General features: G+C 46.9%; 1 protein-coding gene across 1 annotated transcript in view; it reads left to right on the top strand.

The window, feature by feature from the left end:
- Positions 1-17,451, top strand: part of CFAP47 (cilia and flagella associated protein 47) — a 773,444-nt gene that overhangs the window by 318,952 nt on the left and 437,041 nt on the right. Inside the window, exon 45 of the mRNA XM_059724382.1 lies at positions 8,831-9,014. Within this exon, the coding sequence (XP_059580365.1) occupies positions 8,831-9,014 (184 nt within the window). The remainder of the gene's footprint in view (positions 1-8,830; positions 9,015-17,451) is intronic.

Raw genomic sequence — 17,451 nt, forward strand, 5'->3', positions numbered from 1 at the left:
GCCCTGTTGGACGACACATACCTTAAATGGTTAGCCGAAGCCAAGGTTGACACTTTAGAAAAGGCACGCCAGCTCCTGGTGCTGGAACAATTCTATTTTTGGTGTCCAAGGGAGGTTAAGACCCTGGTCAGGGACAGGGACCCCAAAGATGCTCTCGAGGCCGCTGAAATTGCAGACCGACTGTTGCTAAACCGTGAGAAGCCTCCCTACTCTGGGAAGGAGCAAAAAGGGGTCCAAAGAGGGGGGAAGGGAGGGCCAGGTCAAAAAGGGGAAAGAGGGCCACCTCCTGCAGAGCGCAAGGCAGCCCCAGATTCGGACACACCACCCAATTCGGAAAAGAGAGCGTGCTATAACTGCGGGGAGCAGGGCCACATCAAGCCCAACTGCCTAAAGCTAAGCACTAGACCCAGGCCCGTCAGGGGTGCAACAGCCGTGAGCAGTGAGGGGGAGGGCCAGAGCCACTCTGAGGTGAGGGTCTATTACTTCAGGATCATGAACTCGGAGGAGGTGACGGCCCCCCACCAGACCGTGATCACGGTGAAGGAGAGGACCCTTGTGGGGGAACTGGCCACGGGGTTCAGTGTGACACTAATCAATTCCAACCTGGTCTCACCCGCAGACAATCCCGGGGAAGACCCTCACTATTCATGGGGTGGGGTCCCCACCTCTGACGGTATCGGTAGTCCATGCACCCGTCGTGTGGAACGACTGTGCAACATACCTGGAAATGGGGGTCCTGGAAGGGGCTCCTGCCCCCATCCTGGTGGGACGGGATCTTATAGAGCAGGAAGCCCAGCTCCGGAGGTGGGAACAGATCCAAGAGTTAAAGCCCTGCACTGTTCATGCGGTGACTCAGCTACAGAGCAGAAAGGCTAAAGAGGGGGGGTTAGAAAAGCCCCAGGAGACAGCCACACCATCGGCTGCAATGGAAGGGACCCCTGCAGACGGCAATTGCACCTCGGTCCTGGAAGGAACTAGCGACCCCCAGGGTGGGTTAAGTGACAGTCCCGGGGAGGTGTGTATTCCGTCAGTGGCAGAGGGAGGTGAGGCTAGCAGGGAGGAGACCCAGGAAGTCCCTGTGGGTGAGTGTGCACTCCCTGCTGATTGCCTAGCTGGGGAAGAGGAGTTCAAGCGGGAGGTTTGGGAGGACCCCAGCTTGGAGGGACTCCGGCAGATGGCTCAGGAGCAAGAGACTGAGTTCACTCTGGACAAGAGGGAACAGGTGGTCTGGGATAAGGGGCTTCTCTATCGGTTGTGGGTGCCAAAGAACCATGCCGAGACCAGGGAGCCCCAGCGCCAGCTCATAGTACCCCGGAAATACAGACAGCAATTGCTTGCCCTGGCTCATGATCTACCGTGTGCTGGTCACATGGGCAGGGAACGGACATGCCAGCGGTTGCAGGTGAACTTTTTTTGGCCCAGAATTGCCCAGAATGTGACAGACTATTGCAAATCTTGTGAGACATGCCAGCGGATGGGGAAAAGCGGGGACAAGAGAAGGGCTCCCTTGCAGCCCCTCCCGATCATCGACCAACCCTTCCACAGGGTGGCCGTGGACATTGTGGGACCGCTGAAACATAGGACTCATAGGGGAAAGAAATACATACTGACTCAAGTGGATTACGCAACGCGGTACCCGGAGGCAGTTGCCTTGACCTCCATCGAGGCACCCGTGGTTGCTGATGCCCTCATCAAGGTCTTCTGCCAGCTGGGTTTTCCCTCCGAGATCCTGACGGACCGGGGTGGGAACTTCATGGCGGAGGTGATGGAGTGCCTGTGGGACTGCTGTGGGGTGCAACACCTTAAGACCACAGCCTACCACCCTCAGACAAATGGGCTGGTGGAAAGGTTCAACGGGACATTGAAAGGGATGCTCAAGGCCTATGTGGACTCCAACCCCAATGACTGGGATGAGAAACTGCCGCACCTGCTCTTTGCCTACCGGCAGGTGCCCCAGGAGTCCACTGGGTTCTCGCCCTTCGAGCTGATGTTTGGGAGACGAGTGCGAGGTCCTCTCTATTTGGTGAGAGAGGAGTGGCAAGGGAAGATCGCTTCCACAAAGACCTCCGTGGTGGAGTATGTGCTTGACTTCCGTCAGAAACTGACTGACATGATGAAGGTGGCACGGGACTCCCTGGGACAGGCACAGGAGAAGCAAAGGTCCTGGTATGATGAGGATGCCCGCTTACGTACCTTTGAGCGGGGTGAGAATGTGATGGTTTTCCTGCCACTAAAAACAGACAAGCTGCAAGCTGCTTGGGAAGGTCCCCATACTGTCCTGGACAGACTGGATGATGTGACATACGTAGTGGGTATTAAGGGTAGGAAACCTAAGACAATTCACGTGAACATGCTTAAACCCTACTACAACAGAAAGGAGATGGTATTCTGGGTCCCCTCGGTTGAGGGAACTCCGGAGGACCCCGAGGAGCCGGTCACGTATGGGGACTGGGTTGGCGAGGCAGGGATCGAGGAACTCCGCCTGCCGGACCATCTGCCCTCCCAGGACAAGGACCAGCTGCTCGCAGTGCTCAAGGACTTTGAGACTGTGTTCTCTAATAAACCAGGTAGAACGGACCTGGTGGTACACTCGATAGAGACGGGCAGCCATCGCCCTATATACTCCCGACATTACCCAGTCAATGAGAAGGTGAGGCAAGAAATAGAACAGGAGATCGCAGAGATGGAGGAGTTGGGGGTAATCCGGCCTTCGACGAGTCCCTGGGCCAGTCCGGTGGTACTCGTCCGGAAGCAGGATGGGACCATCCGGTTCTGTGTGGACTACCGGAAGCTGAATGCCATTACCACCCCTGATGCGTACCCTGTGCCCAGGATGGACACGTTGCTGGATTGCCTGGGCCCAGCCAAGGTGATCTCAACTCTCGATCTGTCCAAAGGATTTTGGCAGATGGCCCTGGACCCAGATGCCATAGCCAAGTCTGCCTTTACCACACCTACGGGGCTATACGAGTTCACAGTTTTACCTTTTGGTTTGCGCAACTCGCCTGCCTCTTTCCAGAGACTGATCAATAATCTGCTCCAAGGATGTGAGCAGTTTGCCATGGCTTACATCGATGACATCGCCATCTTCAGTCCGGATTTCAAGTCGCACCTGACTCACCTGACCACCGTGCTAGGTAAGATCAAGCAAGCTGGTCTTACGGTGAAAGCCAAGAAGTGCCAGTGGGCACTATCGGAGGTAGTGTACTTGGGTCATCGTGTGGGTGGAGGTCAGATTGCTCCCTTGTGGGACAAGATCGAGGCCATCAAAGACTGGCCACCTCCACAGACCAAGAAGCAAGTCAGAGCCTTCCTTGGCCTGGCGGGTTACTACCGAAGATTTGTCCCGGGGTTTGGAGCAACCGCAGCCCTGCTGCACGAGCTGACCAAGAAGGGCAGCCCGGACCCGGTGGTCTGGAAGCAGGGGTGCCAGGAAGCTTTTGACACCCTCAAGGCTGCCCTGGTCAAACAACCGATCCTGAAGGCACCGCTCCAGGATAAACCCTTCTACGTGGCAACGGATGCCTCCGACGTAGGACTGGGAGCTGTACTCTTACAGGAGCACCAGGAGACTCGGCACCCCGTGGCGTACCTCAGCCGGAAGCTAATCCCTCGGGAGCGAAACCTGTCCTCCATCGAGAAGGAGTGCTTGGCCATCGTCTGGGCCCTGAACAAGCTGAAGCCCTACTTGTGGGGACAACAGTTCACCGTCCTGTCGGACCATGCCCCACTGCAGTGGCTGCAGACCATGCACAACACCAATGCCAAGCTGCAACGTTGGTCTTGGCAGCTGCAGGAATTTAATTTTACTGTCCAACACATAAAAGGAAGCCAGAATGTGATAGCGGATGCCTTGTCACGAAAGGACTCTGGGTAGTGGGTCCTTGGGACTTGGGACTAGTGAGGAGATCACTAGTGTAAGACTGCCATCAGGTTTTATGGTTTCTGTGTGTTATTGTCTTAACTTGTTCCATGTTCCAGGTTTTTCCCTTTTCCTTCTTCTGGCATCCCGTGGGAACTCCCTGACCCGACACGCCCGGACCCACGGCCCTGTGAGGCCCCGTGTCCGAGCTTGTAAAGGAGGGGGGGGAAGTGTGGCAGAAATGCCACCGTGGGTGCCCCTCTCCAGAGACCTGTCTCATCCAGCCTGGGAGGCTGGTGTTGAATCCCTCGGAGCGGGAATCTCCCACCTTGTCTGCATAACAAAAGCCTGGCGCCTGGGAGGCGATGCTCTAGTCACCTGGGCAGGGGGGAAAGACCCGGCCCTGCGCAGGCCCAGGTAGCCAGGGATGCTTGGGAGATTGGTTGGCTTGTGGCCAGTATTGGCAGCTTCGATTGGACCGGGCTGCGGAGGTCAGAGAGGTTATTTAAGGGCTTGGTCCAAGAAGAAGGGAGTCAGCCATTAGCCATGCGGTCATCCAGGTGAATCTGAACCTGGCTCTCTCCTCATCACCGCATGCTCCAAGAGTGCCCTGCCTTCAGAGGATACAACAACTACCTCTGGACGATGAGAGTGAGTAAGCTACTAAAGATCCGATTAGATATTTAGTTTCAGTAACTCAGATGCATTTAAACGGCTACCTCAGCCACCCTGGTTTGCTCTATGGGATTCCTTGGATATTCCTGTAAGATTTCTATGATATTGCTCTACCTTTTACCCTGTTTCCGCCCTACCCCCTGTAATCAATAAAGTTCTCCTTGTGACCGGTGTGGGAGACTTATTGAGGGGTGGGACTAAATTATGCCAAGGAGGCCCCTTAGGTCTGTGGACTAAGGGAGGCTTCCTAATAAGCCCCTGACTTGGGGAAGTGCCCCAAGTGTTGGTATTGGGTCTAGGACCCATTGGACGTTCAGGCCTGTGTTTTCCAAGGTGCGCAGAGCCAGAAGTGAGTCCAGAGCCTTGGATGGTGGCAGCGGGAACCCCAGGCTAGCGGGTGTGCTCCAGGGAAGGGGTCGGCCAGTCGGGAGGCACCCCAAGGGAGGCACTCGGAGCCTGGAAGGTGGGCGGGTGCAGGGAGGTGGGCGGCTCCACGCAGGAGCGCCCCCTACTGGCCCGCCATAATCCGCATCCCTCTTGAATTGCGGCACCCAGAATTGCACGCAGTACTCCAACTGCGGTCTGACCAGCGCCTGATAGAGGGGAAGTATCACCTCCTTGGATCTATTCGTCATGCATCTGCTGATGCATGATAAGGTGGCATTGGTTTTTTTGATGGCTTTGTCACACTGCCAACTCATGTTCATCTTGGAGTCCACTAGGACTCCAAGATCCCTTTCCACTTCTGTGCCACCCAGCAGGTCATTCCCTAGGCTGTAGGTGTGCTGGACATTTTTCCTCCTTAGGTGCAGCGCTTTGCATTTCTCCTTGTTGAACTGCATTCTGTTGTTTTCTGCCCACTTGTCCAACCTGTCCAGGTCTGCCTGCAGCTGTTCCCTGCCCTCCGGCGTGTCCACATCTCCCCATAGCTTTGTGTCATCCGCAAACTTGGACAGAGTACATTTCACTCCCTCGTCCAAGTCACTGATGAAGACATTAAAGAGTATCAGTCCAAGGACCGAGCCCTGTGGGACCCCACTGCCCACACCCTTCCAGGTCGAAACCGACCCATCCACCACGGCTCTCTGGGTGTGACCCTCTAGCCAATTTGCCACCCACCGGACTGTGTAGTCATCCAAGTCACAGCCTCTTAACTTGTTCACCAGTATGGGGTGGGATACCGTATTGAAGGCCTTCCAGAAGTCTAAGTATATGACATCCACCCCTCCTCCTGTGTCCAGGTGTTTCGTAACCTGGTCATAAAAAGAGACTAGATTAGTCAGGCACAATCTGACTGCTATGAACCCGTGCTGGTTTCCCCTCAGCATAATTTGTCCTGCTGGGCTCTCGCAAATGTGAGCCTTGATAATTTTTTCAAAGATTTTGCCAAGGATGGAGGTGAGACTGACTGGCCTATAGTTGCCTGGGTCCTCCTTCCTCCCCTTCTTGAAGATGGCGACCACATTGGCCCTTTTCCAGTTCTCCGGGACTTGGCCCGTGTGCCACGAGCGTTCAAATATTCCCGCCAGTGGCTCTGCAGTAATGTCGGCCAGTGCCTTCAGCACCCTCGGATGGAGCTCATCCGGGCCTGCCGACTTAAAGGCATCCAGTTCTTCCAAGTGACTCTGCACCATCTCAGGGTGTACGCATGGTAGTCTGGTGCCTTGCTGCTGCCTCTCTACAACCCCAGTGAGAGACTTGTCTTGCCCCTCGCTTAGGAACACTGAGGCAAAGAACTCGTTGAGGAGTTCAGCCTTGTCCCCCCTGTCCGTCACCAGTTGTTTCTGCCCATTTAGCAGGGGTCCTATTCCTCCCTTATCTGCCCCATCCTACTAAAAAAAGGGACATATGAACCATGTTCTGCTTTTTCTTGTTTGTGCAACCTCCATTTGGATTTTCTGCATAACTGTTGATCTCTGCAAGTACACTTTCAACAAAACTGAATATTTGGGGCAAAAAATGTTCTTTTTCCTATTCAAGATACCACTTCACCAGTAATTCAGTTTCCCATCGTAATGGATTTTTGCAGTTCTAAAAAACAAAGAGGAGGTAATATGTAAAGTTTATACTCTGTAAAGGAATATGGAAAATGGGTAAAAATGACCCAGGATAAAAAAATAAAATTTCTTGTAAAGCTGAAATCCATAACATAACCGTAGGTCAAAGCTAGCCTATCTTCTGACATTTAAATTGCCAAACTAATAACTGCTGACTTCAGCCACAAGATACTATAACATTTAATAGGCCATCCTCCTTTGAAGGAATACAGTTTATAGTAAATTATTAGTATAGTTCTGTGATGATGCCATAGTCTGAGTAAAGTTTTTAGCTTTCAGTGCATGTATCTACACATGCAATTAATGTGATATGATAAACTTCATAGCACTTTGAACTGGAGTGAACTGCTCCTAGGCACAGTATCTATGTGTGTGCCTGGGACAGGAGCAATTTGAGCTAGGGCGGAGCAGGCCGCTGGCTGACTAGGCTGACCGGGTGCAATTTATGCCCCTGGTCACTGTCTACATGTGTGTTTTAGTGCAGCAAAGCACTCCGCCGTAAGATAGGTCTTTCTCCAACTGTACTATCTTGCAGCAGAGCTAATTAATTTACTGCGCTCTAATACTGGCACATTTGTAGACACTGCAGAGCTAATTAGTGCACTCCACAGTAAAAAGCACATGTAAGTGTCCCCAGTAATATGGTTGACTAGGTAGGTTGAGTTTGAATTTGCATCTTGATTAGAGATCAAGAAATGCCTGTTACCAAGAGGGAGAATATTTTTGTCTACGGTATTCATCACGTCATTTGATTTGTAGAGTTTTCTCAATTATCTTGGAAATATTGTTTTAGCAGAGTTTAATTGTTTTTTTCTTATACTCCATTTATAAGTATGTAATTACAATTAGACAGGTTTTTTAACTAGTTTTGTCTGATTTTTATCCTTGTTTAGTAATTCACAAGAATTTACTGGGGAGATTGGAGGGAAAAATCTATAAGCATTGGATATGGAATAACGAGTAAAAAGTACACTAGTATTTCAATTTAGCTTTTTTTTTTCCTTTCTTATTTTTCCTGAGATGTGTATTTTTCCCTAAGCAGCATTAGTAGACTTTCAGTCACATGGCAGTAGATTGCTTCTCCCTCCTCTCAACAATTTATTTTTCATTGGAAGTGTTTCCAGTTGCATCATATCTCTATTTCTATAATTGGTTCACTCATGTACAACACTATCTGAAGTGTATGAGGACCCCTCTCAATAATAAGTGTGAATGATACTGTACCAGTATGCTACCTACCTATTTCACCTATGTTCTGTATTTACTCTAATCCAAGATGAAGTCATTCTCCTTCCTGCCCCCCCATTCACCATGGAGGAAGAAAACCTCATCTTAGATTCAAGAACTGGCCCAGTGCAGGTGATGACTCAGCTCTGGCTTCAGCTCCAGCTCAGAGTTAAAGCTGGAGCTGAGTTTCCACCTGCCCCAGGCTGGAACACCTAGTGCAGTGAGGGAGGGAGCATGTGGTGGAGATCCACAGTGTGTGGCTTGAAGGAAGTGTTGGGGGAAGTATTGTCAGAGACTGCAGCCTGCCTGCCGCCCTCCCCCGGACCCTACCCTATTGCGTACCCACTCTGATCACTGCTTCCCCCAACTGCTTACCTTTAGCTCCAGCTCTGGTTCCAACCCCTCTGGCCTTGACCCAGCCTGGCCACTGCTGCTTCTCCCTAGCTGGTCCAGGCCAGGGTGACCACTGCTGCCAACTGCCCTGGAGCAAGAGCTTCCCAGAAGGTAAGTGGTGGGGGAGGTAAGGAGTCGGGGGGAGGCAAAAGGCAGTGGAACAGGCACCAGCAGGGCAATTTTCAGGGGGAAAAGATGGCAGGGGAAATAGGCAGTGTAGGCAGGGGGCAAGGAGCAGGAGTTCTGGTTCCTTTCCCCCTGCCACAACTTTTGTGGGGACAAATTGAAGATAAACCTCCCAATAATTAGATTCCATACATGGCCCTCCCCTGCTACTTACCTTTTGGATGATTCTAGCTCCAGGGTAGTCAGCAGTGGTGGTGGCCCCTGCTTGGCCCAGCTAGGGAGAATTTTTTATAACGTTAACAAATTTATAATTTTCCATGTATAGAATCTAATTATTGGAGGGTAGTCTTAAATTTGAAGTCATCTTGGATTCTGGTAAATAGGGTAATTTTATACCTTATTTCTTTTTAACTTGTCTCTAAATAGAATTAAGTTTTTTGAATTACAGTTACTCATTGTACAAACATGTACATTGTTGCTTTATTTGCAGAGAGATGAACTGAATAGGCCTCTTACATACTCCCAAAAATTAAAATCTGTGGATTACAGCATAGAAGTGAACATGCCAGAATACTTTGAAGTCCCTGCAAAACTCTCTATTCCAGTGCTGGCCACAAGCAGAGTTAATTTTAAAGTCTCTTCAAAGGAAGACCATGAAACTGTGAATATGACAGGTAATGAGAATCTTAATATTCATCTAGAGTTGAAACTTGTCCTCTTTGTCCTTTGAACTGCTCTTGCCTAACATAGTCTGTTTCTTTATAACTCTTTATTGGTATCGTCATAAACAGATCTGTGTCTTCATTTCATGTGCTGTTTATATCTTTATTCTAGTCTTAATCTCTTCTCTCAGCCTATGCAAGTCTCCAGTATCCTAGTTAGAACTGTCAAATTCCCTTTGTTTTCAAAGAGAAAAACCATATTTGCTTTATTTCTCATCTTCCCTTCCAAAATAATATTCATGTCAAGACAGGTTTAGAATGCTGTTTTAGCTGTGATGGTACAGAAAATGTGAAATAGATAAAGGTTCGTTTCTGATATATTTTGTTGGACCAGCTATTTTGGTTCTGTTATATTGTGACTAAGTACTGTATCTTTTCAAATCCAAGATAAGTCTTCTCCATTTAACAAGAGGGTGGGGGAAGTCCCTTATCTTGGATTCAAGTACAAGATGGAAGGGTGGGTCCTGTGACTCTGGCTCAGATTCCGGTCCTGATCAGGATTCAGGGTCAGAGTCAGAGCTGCAGCTACTGCGTGTGTCCCTTCACCTCCCCCCTCCCGCCCCCCCAGTTTACCCTATGGTAATTTTCCATGTATAGGATAGAATGTTTGTGGGCTTGTTGAGCCCCAGCTCAAGTCTGGGATCGTGCCCGGTATGTAAAGGTCAATAAAGATACCAGGGGTGAAAGTATAAAGAAGGTTTATTGCTAGCAATAAAAGGTGTGAGTGGAATAATTTCACGTAACAAGTACACCAGATCACTACCACTAAGCATCTTTTATACAGGAGTTTTCAAGTTCTCACCAGCGTATTTGTTTGCTGATTGGTTGTAAGGAGTGACGCAAGAAGTTCTTTACTGAGCATGTCTCTATACCTGTGTTTTAGCTATGTATCTCATTTACATACATGTGTGTTTCATTAGGATACTTTTTCTCCACCTAGGGGCGTGATTTTTAGTATTTTAATGAGCCCTTTTAACCCAGTTCCCTGTTTTTTCCTTTTTGTTTTCAAGCCCCCTTTATCTCAGACTGTCTCCTCCTTATCATTGCAGATGGGCATTCGTCACATAACATTCTGTTTGCTTTGTCTTGGGTAGTGTTTTCTAGGTCACTCCTTACATTCCCCCCTATGGAGCATTTTTAATTATTATTATGATTGCTCCATTCAATTTGGCTTAACAAAAATCTAGTATCATCAGCTTTTTTTGTTAGTAAAATCATTTGATTTACCTTGGTTTAATTTTAAGGCAATTACCAGTACAGTTAATCATTAGGAAACATTCAGAAGCATTAGCTGTTGCCTGAACCCGTAAGGAGAACATGTTTTTGGGTTTTTTTTTTATAATAGTCCCCCACTTATATATATCTTGATATGTACTTTCCTTCTCTACATCTTCCAGCATAGTATAATTTTGTAAAATTTTTAAAGGGGTTGGTACTGTGATTAAGCATGAGGTAAAAACCAGGTGAGCATTGATCGCTCCTGCTAAGCAGAAGTCTGTTTTATTTAAAATTTTCCAGGCCAGATAAATCCAGACATTTTCCTGAGGGTTAAATTTTTGTTGTAAAAGGTTTTTCTCTCCTATGAGAAGGATTGGACAGATCAGGGCGCCCCACAATAAAACCTTGAACAATTTTATGATAAGGCCTGTAAAACTTGATCAAAGATTGACAAATTATTTAAAGTTTCTTTCTTTTGAATAGGAATTTTAAGTCTTTTATTGGCTCTATTTTTTATTGTTCTCTGTCTCCAGTCCCGGAGTCTGTAGGGGTTTTTTTTTGTTCTGGTCCAGCCATCGGCTTTAGGTGACTGGAATGTATCTAAGTCTTGATTTTTTCGAGCTTTGCTGCCATCGGGGTCATTAAAAGTACCCTATATGGGCCCTTTCATCTGGCTCGAAGTGGTTTTTCGTTCCAGTCTTTCACAAGGGCGTAACTCTCAGGTAATAGTCGATTTTCCGGGGCAGGAGACATCCTGTGTCTGCAGCATGTTCTGTACCTGTTGATGGATGGAAGACAAAACAGAAACCAAGGACCATATATATTTTTTAATCATTCCCTCTCCTAAAACATGTAACTGTTGTTTAGTACCCATGGGCAGACTCAGAGGGTAAGGCTTACCATACATTATCTCAAACGGGCTTAATCCCAATTTAGAATGTGGTGCGACCCTTACTCGTAACACCGCCAAGGGTAGGGCCTCTGGCCATTTGAGTCAAGCTTCTTGGCAAATCTTTGTAAGGTGTCTTTTTAAGGTCTGATTTATCCGTTCCACCTTTCCACTGGACTGGGGTCTCTAAGGGGTGTGTAAATGTCAGCTGATTTCCAGGAATTTAGAAACCTTCTGAGTAATTTGTGTAATGAAATGTGGGCCATTGTCTGACCCTATTCCTTTTGTAAGTCCGAAGCGAGGTATGATTTCTCGTAGGAGTGCCTTGACCACCTCTTGGGCTTGGTCAGTCCAATATGGGAAGTACTCAACCCAGTTAGAGAAAGTGTCTACAAAGACAAGGAGATACCTCATCCCTTGTTGCCGGGGCAACTCGGTAAAATCCACCTGCCATTCTTCTCCTGGCTCATTGTCTATTCTCTGATGTCCTGAAGTTTCTTTTTTCCCTCCTTTTGGGTTATTTTTTTGGCAGACCTCACATGTCTCTGATACCTTTTTGGCAGTCTCTCTTAATCCCACTCCAGTTACATAGTGACTGATTTATCTTATCAGGGCCCTGGGTCCGTAGTGGGTGCCATGATGAGCGCTCTTTACTATCACATGAACCCAGGCAGCTGGGATGATAATACGGCTATTTTTTGTTATTAACCACCCGTGCTCCCCCTTTTTTGCTTGAAACTTTTTTATTAATTGTTTGTCTCTTTCCCCATACTGTGGTGTCACAGGCTGGTATAGGTCTGGGAGGAGAGGTAACAGATTACTTACTTCGGGTAGCAAGTCTGTCTGAGGTCTTTTAGCTGCTCTCTCTGCTGTAGCGTCAGCAAATCGATTACCTTTTGTGGAGGGGTTGTTCGCTTTCTGATGTGCCTTATAATGTATTACCGCTACCTCCTTTGGTTCCCAGACTGCCTTGAGGAGAACTTTTATTTGCTTGCTATGCTTAATGCTTGCTCCTTTAGCATCAAGTAGACCCCGCTCTTTCCACAGCGCTCCGTGAGCATGTAAAATAAGGAAAACATATTTAGAATTAGTATAAATATTGACAGTTTTGTTGGCCTCCAATTGTAAAGCCTGAGTCATAGCAATGAGTTTAGCCTTTTGAGCTGAAACAGATGGATTTAAAGGTCCTGCTTTTATTACATTTTGTGTAGTCACGATAGCATATCCGGATTTTTGAATTCCAGTTCAGCATTTTCAAGGGGTCGATCTCTCAGGTAAACAGCTTTTGATGTTTGCAGGCAATCATGTATAAGATCTGGTGGGTCAGCCATAGGTGGCAACAGTGTTGCTGGATTTATAGTGTGAGAAATGGCCAATTTTATTTTAGGCTTATCTAGGAGGATGGCCTGATATCGAGCTATTCGTCCTGGGGTTAACCAGTTCCCTCCTTTCTGCTCCAGGGCTGTAAGCACTGTGTGAGGCACATATACAGTCATTTCATGGCCTAGGGTTAACTTTTCAGCTTCTTGTATTAGCAGACAGGTGGCAGCAACAGCCGGGAGACAAGCAGGCCATCCGGATGACACGAAGTCTAATTTTTTTAGAAAGATATGTCACTGGTCATTGCCAGCTGTCTAATTTTTGTGTTAATACTCCCACGGCTACCCCCCCTTCGGTCATGCGCAAAAAGGGAAAAAGGCTTATTCATGTCCGGTAGTCCTAAGGCAGGTGCTTCAATGAGAGCCTGCTTTAACTGGCAGAATGTTTGCTCACACTCTTCAGTCTTTTCCTGGCTTCCATCCGCATTGGATATTGTTTTACACATGGAGGCTGGGCCCCTGGCAAAAGTTGAATCTTTACAGGGTCAGCATTTTTAGCCTTCCCGGGTTGGTGACCTGCCCATACCCATGGAACAACAGCATCGAGCAGGGTTTGAGGAATATCCGGTGTACTTTCCTCTCGGAGAAGGCCGAGAAGGCAAGCCTGCAGGTGCCACCCCTTTTTAGGAGGCACAGTCAGGAACATTTGCCCATCCTGAAATGACAACGTAGCTTGCAGTTTACAGAGGAGGTCTCTCCCTAAAAAATTGCTCCCAAAAAGATATCACAAAGAACCCTTACCTCTTGTTAGGCTAGGCTCCAGCTCAAAATCACTTGGATTACCCAGTGTAGTAATCACTAATCACTTGGATTACCCAGTGTACCCAGAGTTTGTGCTATCTTTTTGGCTCTTCCTTGTTGTACTGTTTTGGTCTATGCTATGATAGGGCATGCATTGCTATACATCTGGCTTGCTGGATAAGAGAATTGTTTGGCCTTCAGGTGTGGAACAGCCCTGAATAAAGTCTTGAATGGAGCCATATATTGGGGAACACAAGGAGAACCCCCTCTTTTGCAAGAAGTCTTGGTGTCTCATTGGCTAGCCAGAGGAGCATAGAAGCTGATTGGCCTCTTGCTCCTTCCCCATCATTAATTGAAATTTCTGTCTGGGTTTTTATGGACCAGAGATGACGGGGGCATATGGAACATTTTTCTTTTATCTCACTATATTAGTGCTTCTGAGTTCTGCTGACATTTGGGCAGTTTTCTCCAGTGCTTTGTAAATTTTATGTTGATGTTCATTTGCTTTTTTATTACAACTTCTGTAACTTTTTTTTTAATTCTGTAAAGCATTTTGAATTCTACTTTCTATAAAAATACAATTTTTTATCTCTTTAATCTATTGTAATATTTTGGTATTTCTGTAGTTACATTTGAGTGACAGCAACCACAGCTATTCTAAAGCATCCTTGTATTCAAGTTTCAGTGTATTTCTTCTTATAAGGACATGCTAGTGGAATTCACTTTTGTCCTTAAAAAGCTCCCACCACATTCATGCCACCTTGGGCCTTAAATGCTACCTTCTTCCTGATGCAGGAGAATAATTCAGAGACTTAAAGGCAACTTGGAGAATTGCTGGTCCAACTAATGATTTGAAATAGTATATACATATAATACAATTCTATTATAAATCCTGAGTAATTGGTTAATTTTTTCCTGTCTTTTTTTTTTTTTTTTTTTGTAAGTACAATGTTCTTTTCCCTTCTTTATGTTAGCCTCTTCAGGAGTGCCGTTTTCTGTTTTGGAGTTCATACTTCACTGAGCTATAGATGAGAGAGATAGGGGAAAGGTGAATTGGCTGCTGACATTTTTCTCCGGGGCTGTGTTTAAATAACTAGCATATCTCCAAAATCCCCCAATATCAACAGATAAGAATAGCAGGAACAGAAAATCATAAAAAGCTAAGTGGCATTCCCCTAGAGGACTATGTTCAGTATATTTTCAGTGAGAATTTTATAACATCCCATACACATGTTTTATTCTAGGAGTCGTTTCTGGCTGTGAAAGACCAGGCAGAGAAACTGTATTGTGAGGATATAAAAAGAGTCTTTACAAGGCTCTGCCTTATCCAGTGAATAAATCTGAGAAGGACATCTGTATGTGCACGTGTGTTCTACTTTTTGCTCTACTGAATATTGAAAATTTCTTTGCAAAGCTTGCAAATAAATTACTTGGCTGGTACAAATTTATAAATTTACATTGCCATAGAAAAATATTTAATTTTTTTTTTTTTTATGTTAGTCTGAAATTCCCAGCATAACAACGATGGCTGTTGGACACTAGACATTCCAATGCTTCTGTATAATCTTAGATAAGAAAAAGCTTATAGTGATTTAATACATTTAGTACATTTAACTATTATTTTAATTTAAATGTTTGAGATTTCTTTTTTGTTAAAGCTCCTTAAAACAAAAAAGATACTTAATTTGTATCATGAGTGAAACTTCCACACTGTTTTTATTTTTTCATTTTTTTGTTTGGAATTCTTGGGGAAGAGACCAAGATGATTCCTCTCTACAGTATTCCATTTTTGAATGGTTTACTCATGTTTTCTAGAACAACTGAGGTATCATATCAACCCTTCTCTCCTTGAATTTTTAGAAGTACTACCTCTTGTTTTGATCTTGTAAGTTTACAGCTGTTATTGAATCAGTTTATTATTTTATCATTAATCTTGTCATTATTTTCCCCTTATCTACACTTCAGTGAAAGATCAATTCATGCCATTAAATGTAACTGTAGTGTGAAACAATTGTTCCATTGTAAGAATGCACATAAAGAGTTCCCATACCTTCCCATAACTTCTGGGTTAAAGTACAAGAAGTGAAATATTGCTACATAATCCCTTTAATCTGACTCATGCCTTGCCTCCTTTGTTAGTGTGACAGGTCGTCACTCTAGGCCGCCCTTAATGTGGCCCACGCACCTGTCTCTGGGCAACCGCCTGCCTTGTCTCGCCTGCCACGTCTTGATCTTAATTAATTAATTAATGACTGGGAGGCTGCCCTTGTCCTGCCCCGCCACTAGGGGGCGCTGTCTGCGGCTCCGTTTCCTCCCCTACACCGCAGTCCATGCCTCGCCGATGTAATCACCGTTGTCTTAATTCTATTTTCTCACTATATGGCCCCTTACCATTCTCCCTGGGCCTTCTTTCTTTTGTTGCCACCTCCTGGGGCTCTCTGGTGCCCAACTTGGGCCTCCCTACAATGTGGCCCCCTATCAGGGGCTCCCAGTGCCCAAACTTGGGCTTTGCGATAATACTGCCCCCTATCTAGGCTTTCTGCACCCACACTGGGGCCTCTCAATAAGATGGCCCCCTTTCTGGGGCTCGCTGTGCCCAACTTGGGCCTTTCAATAAGGTGGCCCCCTTTCTGGGGCTCACCACGCCCGCACTGGGCTTCTCAGTAGTTGCCCCTTCTCTGGGGCCTTCCGCGGTGCTGCCCCCTTCTCTGGGGCCTTCCGCAGTGCTGCCCCCTTCTCTGGGGCTTGATACGCCCACCTTGGGCTCTTCAAACGCCCCTCTCTGGGGCTGGCGTCTACGCACCCCGTAAACTGCGCCCTTACTGGTGCCTGGATCCCCATGCTATTGTGGGTCTCCTATGAGGATACTGCGCCCTCACTGGCGCTAGGGCCCACACCCCTGTGGGTCCCTATGAGGCCTCCTCCAACCCCCAATAGCCTCACCCAAACCACCGGTCTTAACAACAACAAAGCAACACAAACTTGAGCCTCCTGGCTATAACTCAAACATAAGCTGCCTGGCTACAACAACATTGCTCCATCATCTTGGAGCTGCTCCCCTTTTCTGCCAACAGTACCTCCAGTCAGGCTTCTCCTCACCCCATTGCTCCCAGAGCTCCTGCCTCCCTGGTTGCTGGCAGGGAACTGTCTCAGGCCTCTGCTTCTGGGCTTTATAAGGGCCAGGCCCTGCCCCTTCTGGCCAGCTGACGCTCATTAGTTGCCCCGGCAACCCACAGCTGTGCTCCCTAACCACCGCTAGGGCTCCTTCTTTAGCAGTTTTCCCCTCTTCAGGCACAGGGCACCCTAGTGCTCTGTGACAGTTAGCTACTTCTGTTATTTCCAAGATGAAGAAGTAACCCACGTTTAAGAAGGGTGTAATAATGTGACTGTACTATCCTTGCAGGAGTGGCAACATCAAGCTATAAAAATAAGAGAAATGATTACACCTCACAATAAATGCCTGATTAATATGAAACAAATATATACTGCATTTAATCAATCCTAAGAGGAGATCCCTCCATTTAACTCAGGAGGGGGAAGCCCCTTGTCTTAGAACTGAGTACGTGGGCAGTGGGGAGTGGGGCAGTTGGCTGCTGTGGCTTGGGCTCCAATCCCTATGTGAGGTCAGCCCCTGCACCCTGCCATCTCCCCCCTGCAGCCTCTTTCTCCCATCTCTCCCCGCTTGCAGCCTCTGCTCCCCTGCCTACCCTTCTCTTCCCCACTTACCCTTGCTCTGTGCCAGAAAGCTCCATCCACATTGTAGTTTGGGCATAGAGCATGGCCCAAGCCTGGCCCTGCAATTTGTAGTACTGGATTTGATGACAGGTTAATTTTCCTTTCTAATAGTTTAGGAAAAAAGTATTTCTGATCTAAGATCCAAACAAAACACCAGTTGAGTTGTTTTTGTATATATTGTTATGCTTTTTATGGTTGGTATTAAATGTTTACATCTATTCAGACATTTAATACATTGACCTCTGGTGTTAAAATTTAAGTTAAGAAATTAAGATAGGACGGACTGCAGCAGGTTACAGTAGTAAAGAATGCTCACAATTCTGAATTTTATCTTGAACAGGGTTGATGATAGTGCAGTGGTTAACCTTTAATTTGGATAAATGTACACGTATACATAGTAGAATAACTTACATGGGCCATGTAGCCA

The sequence above is a fragment of the Alligator mississippiensis genome, chromosome 1 (assembly GCF_030867095.1).
Source record: "Alligator mississippiensis isolate rAllMis1 chromosome 1, rAllMis1, whole genome shotgun sequence".
In the NCBI taxonomy this organism is placed as follows: Eukaryota; Metazoa; Chordata; order Crocodylia; family Alligatoridae; genus Alligator; species Alligator mississippiensis.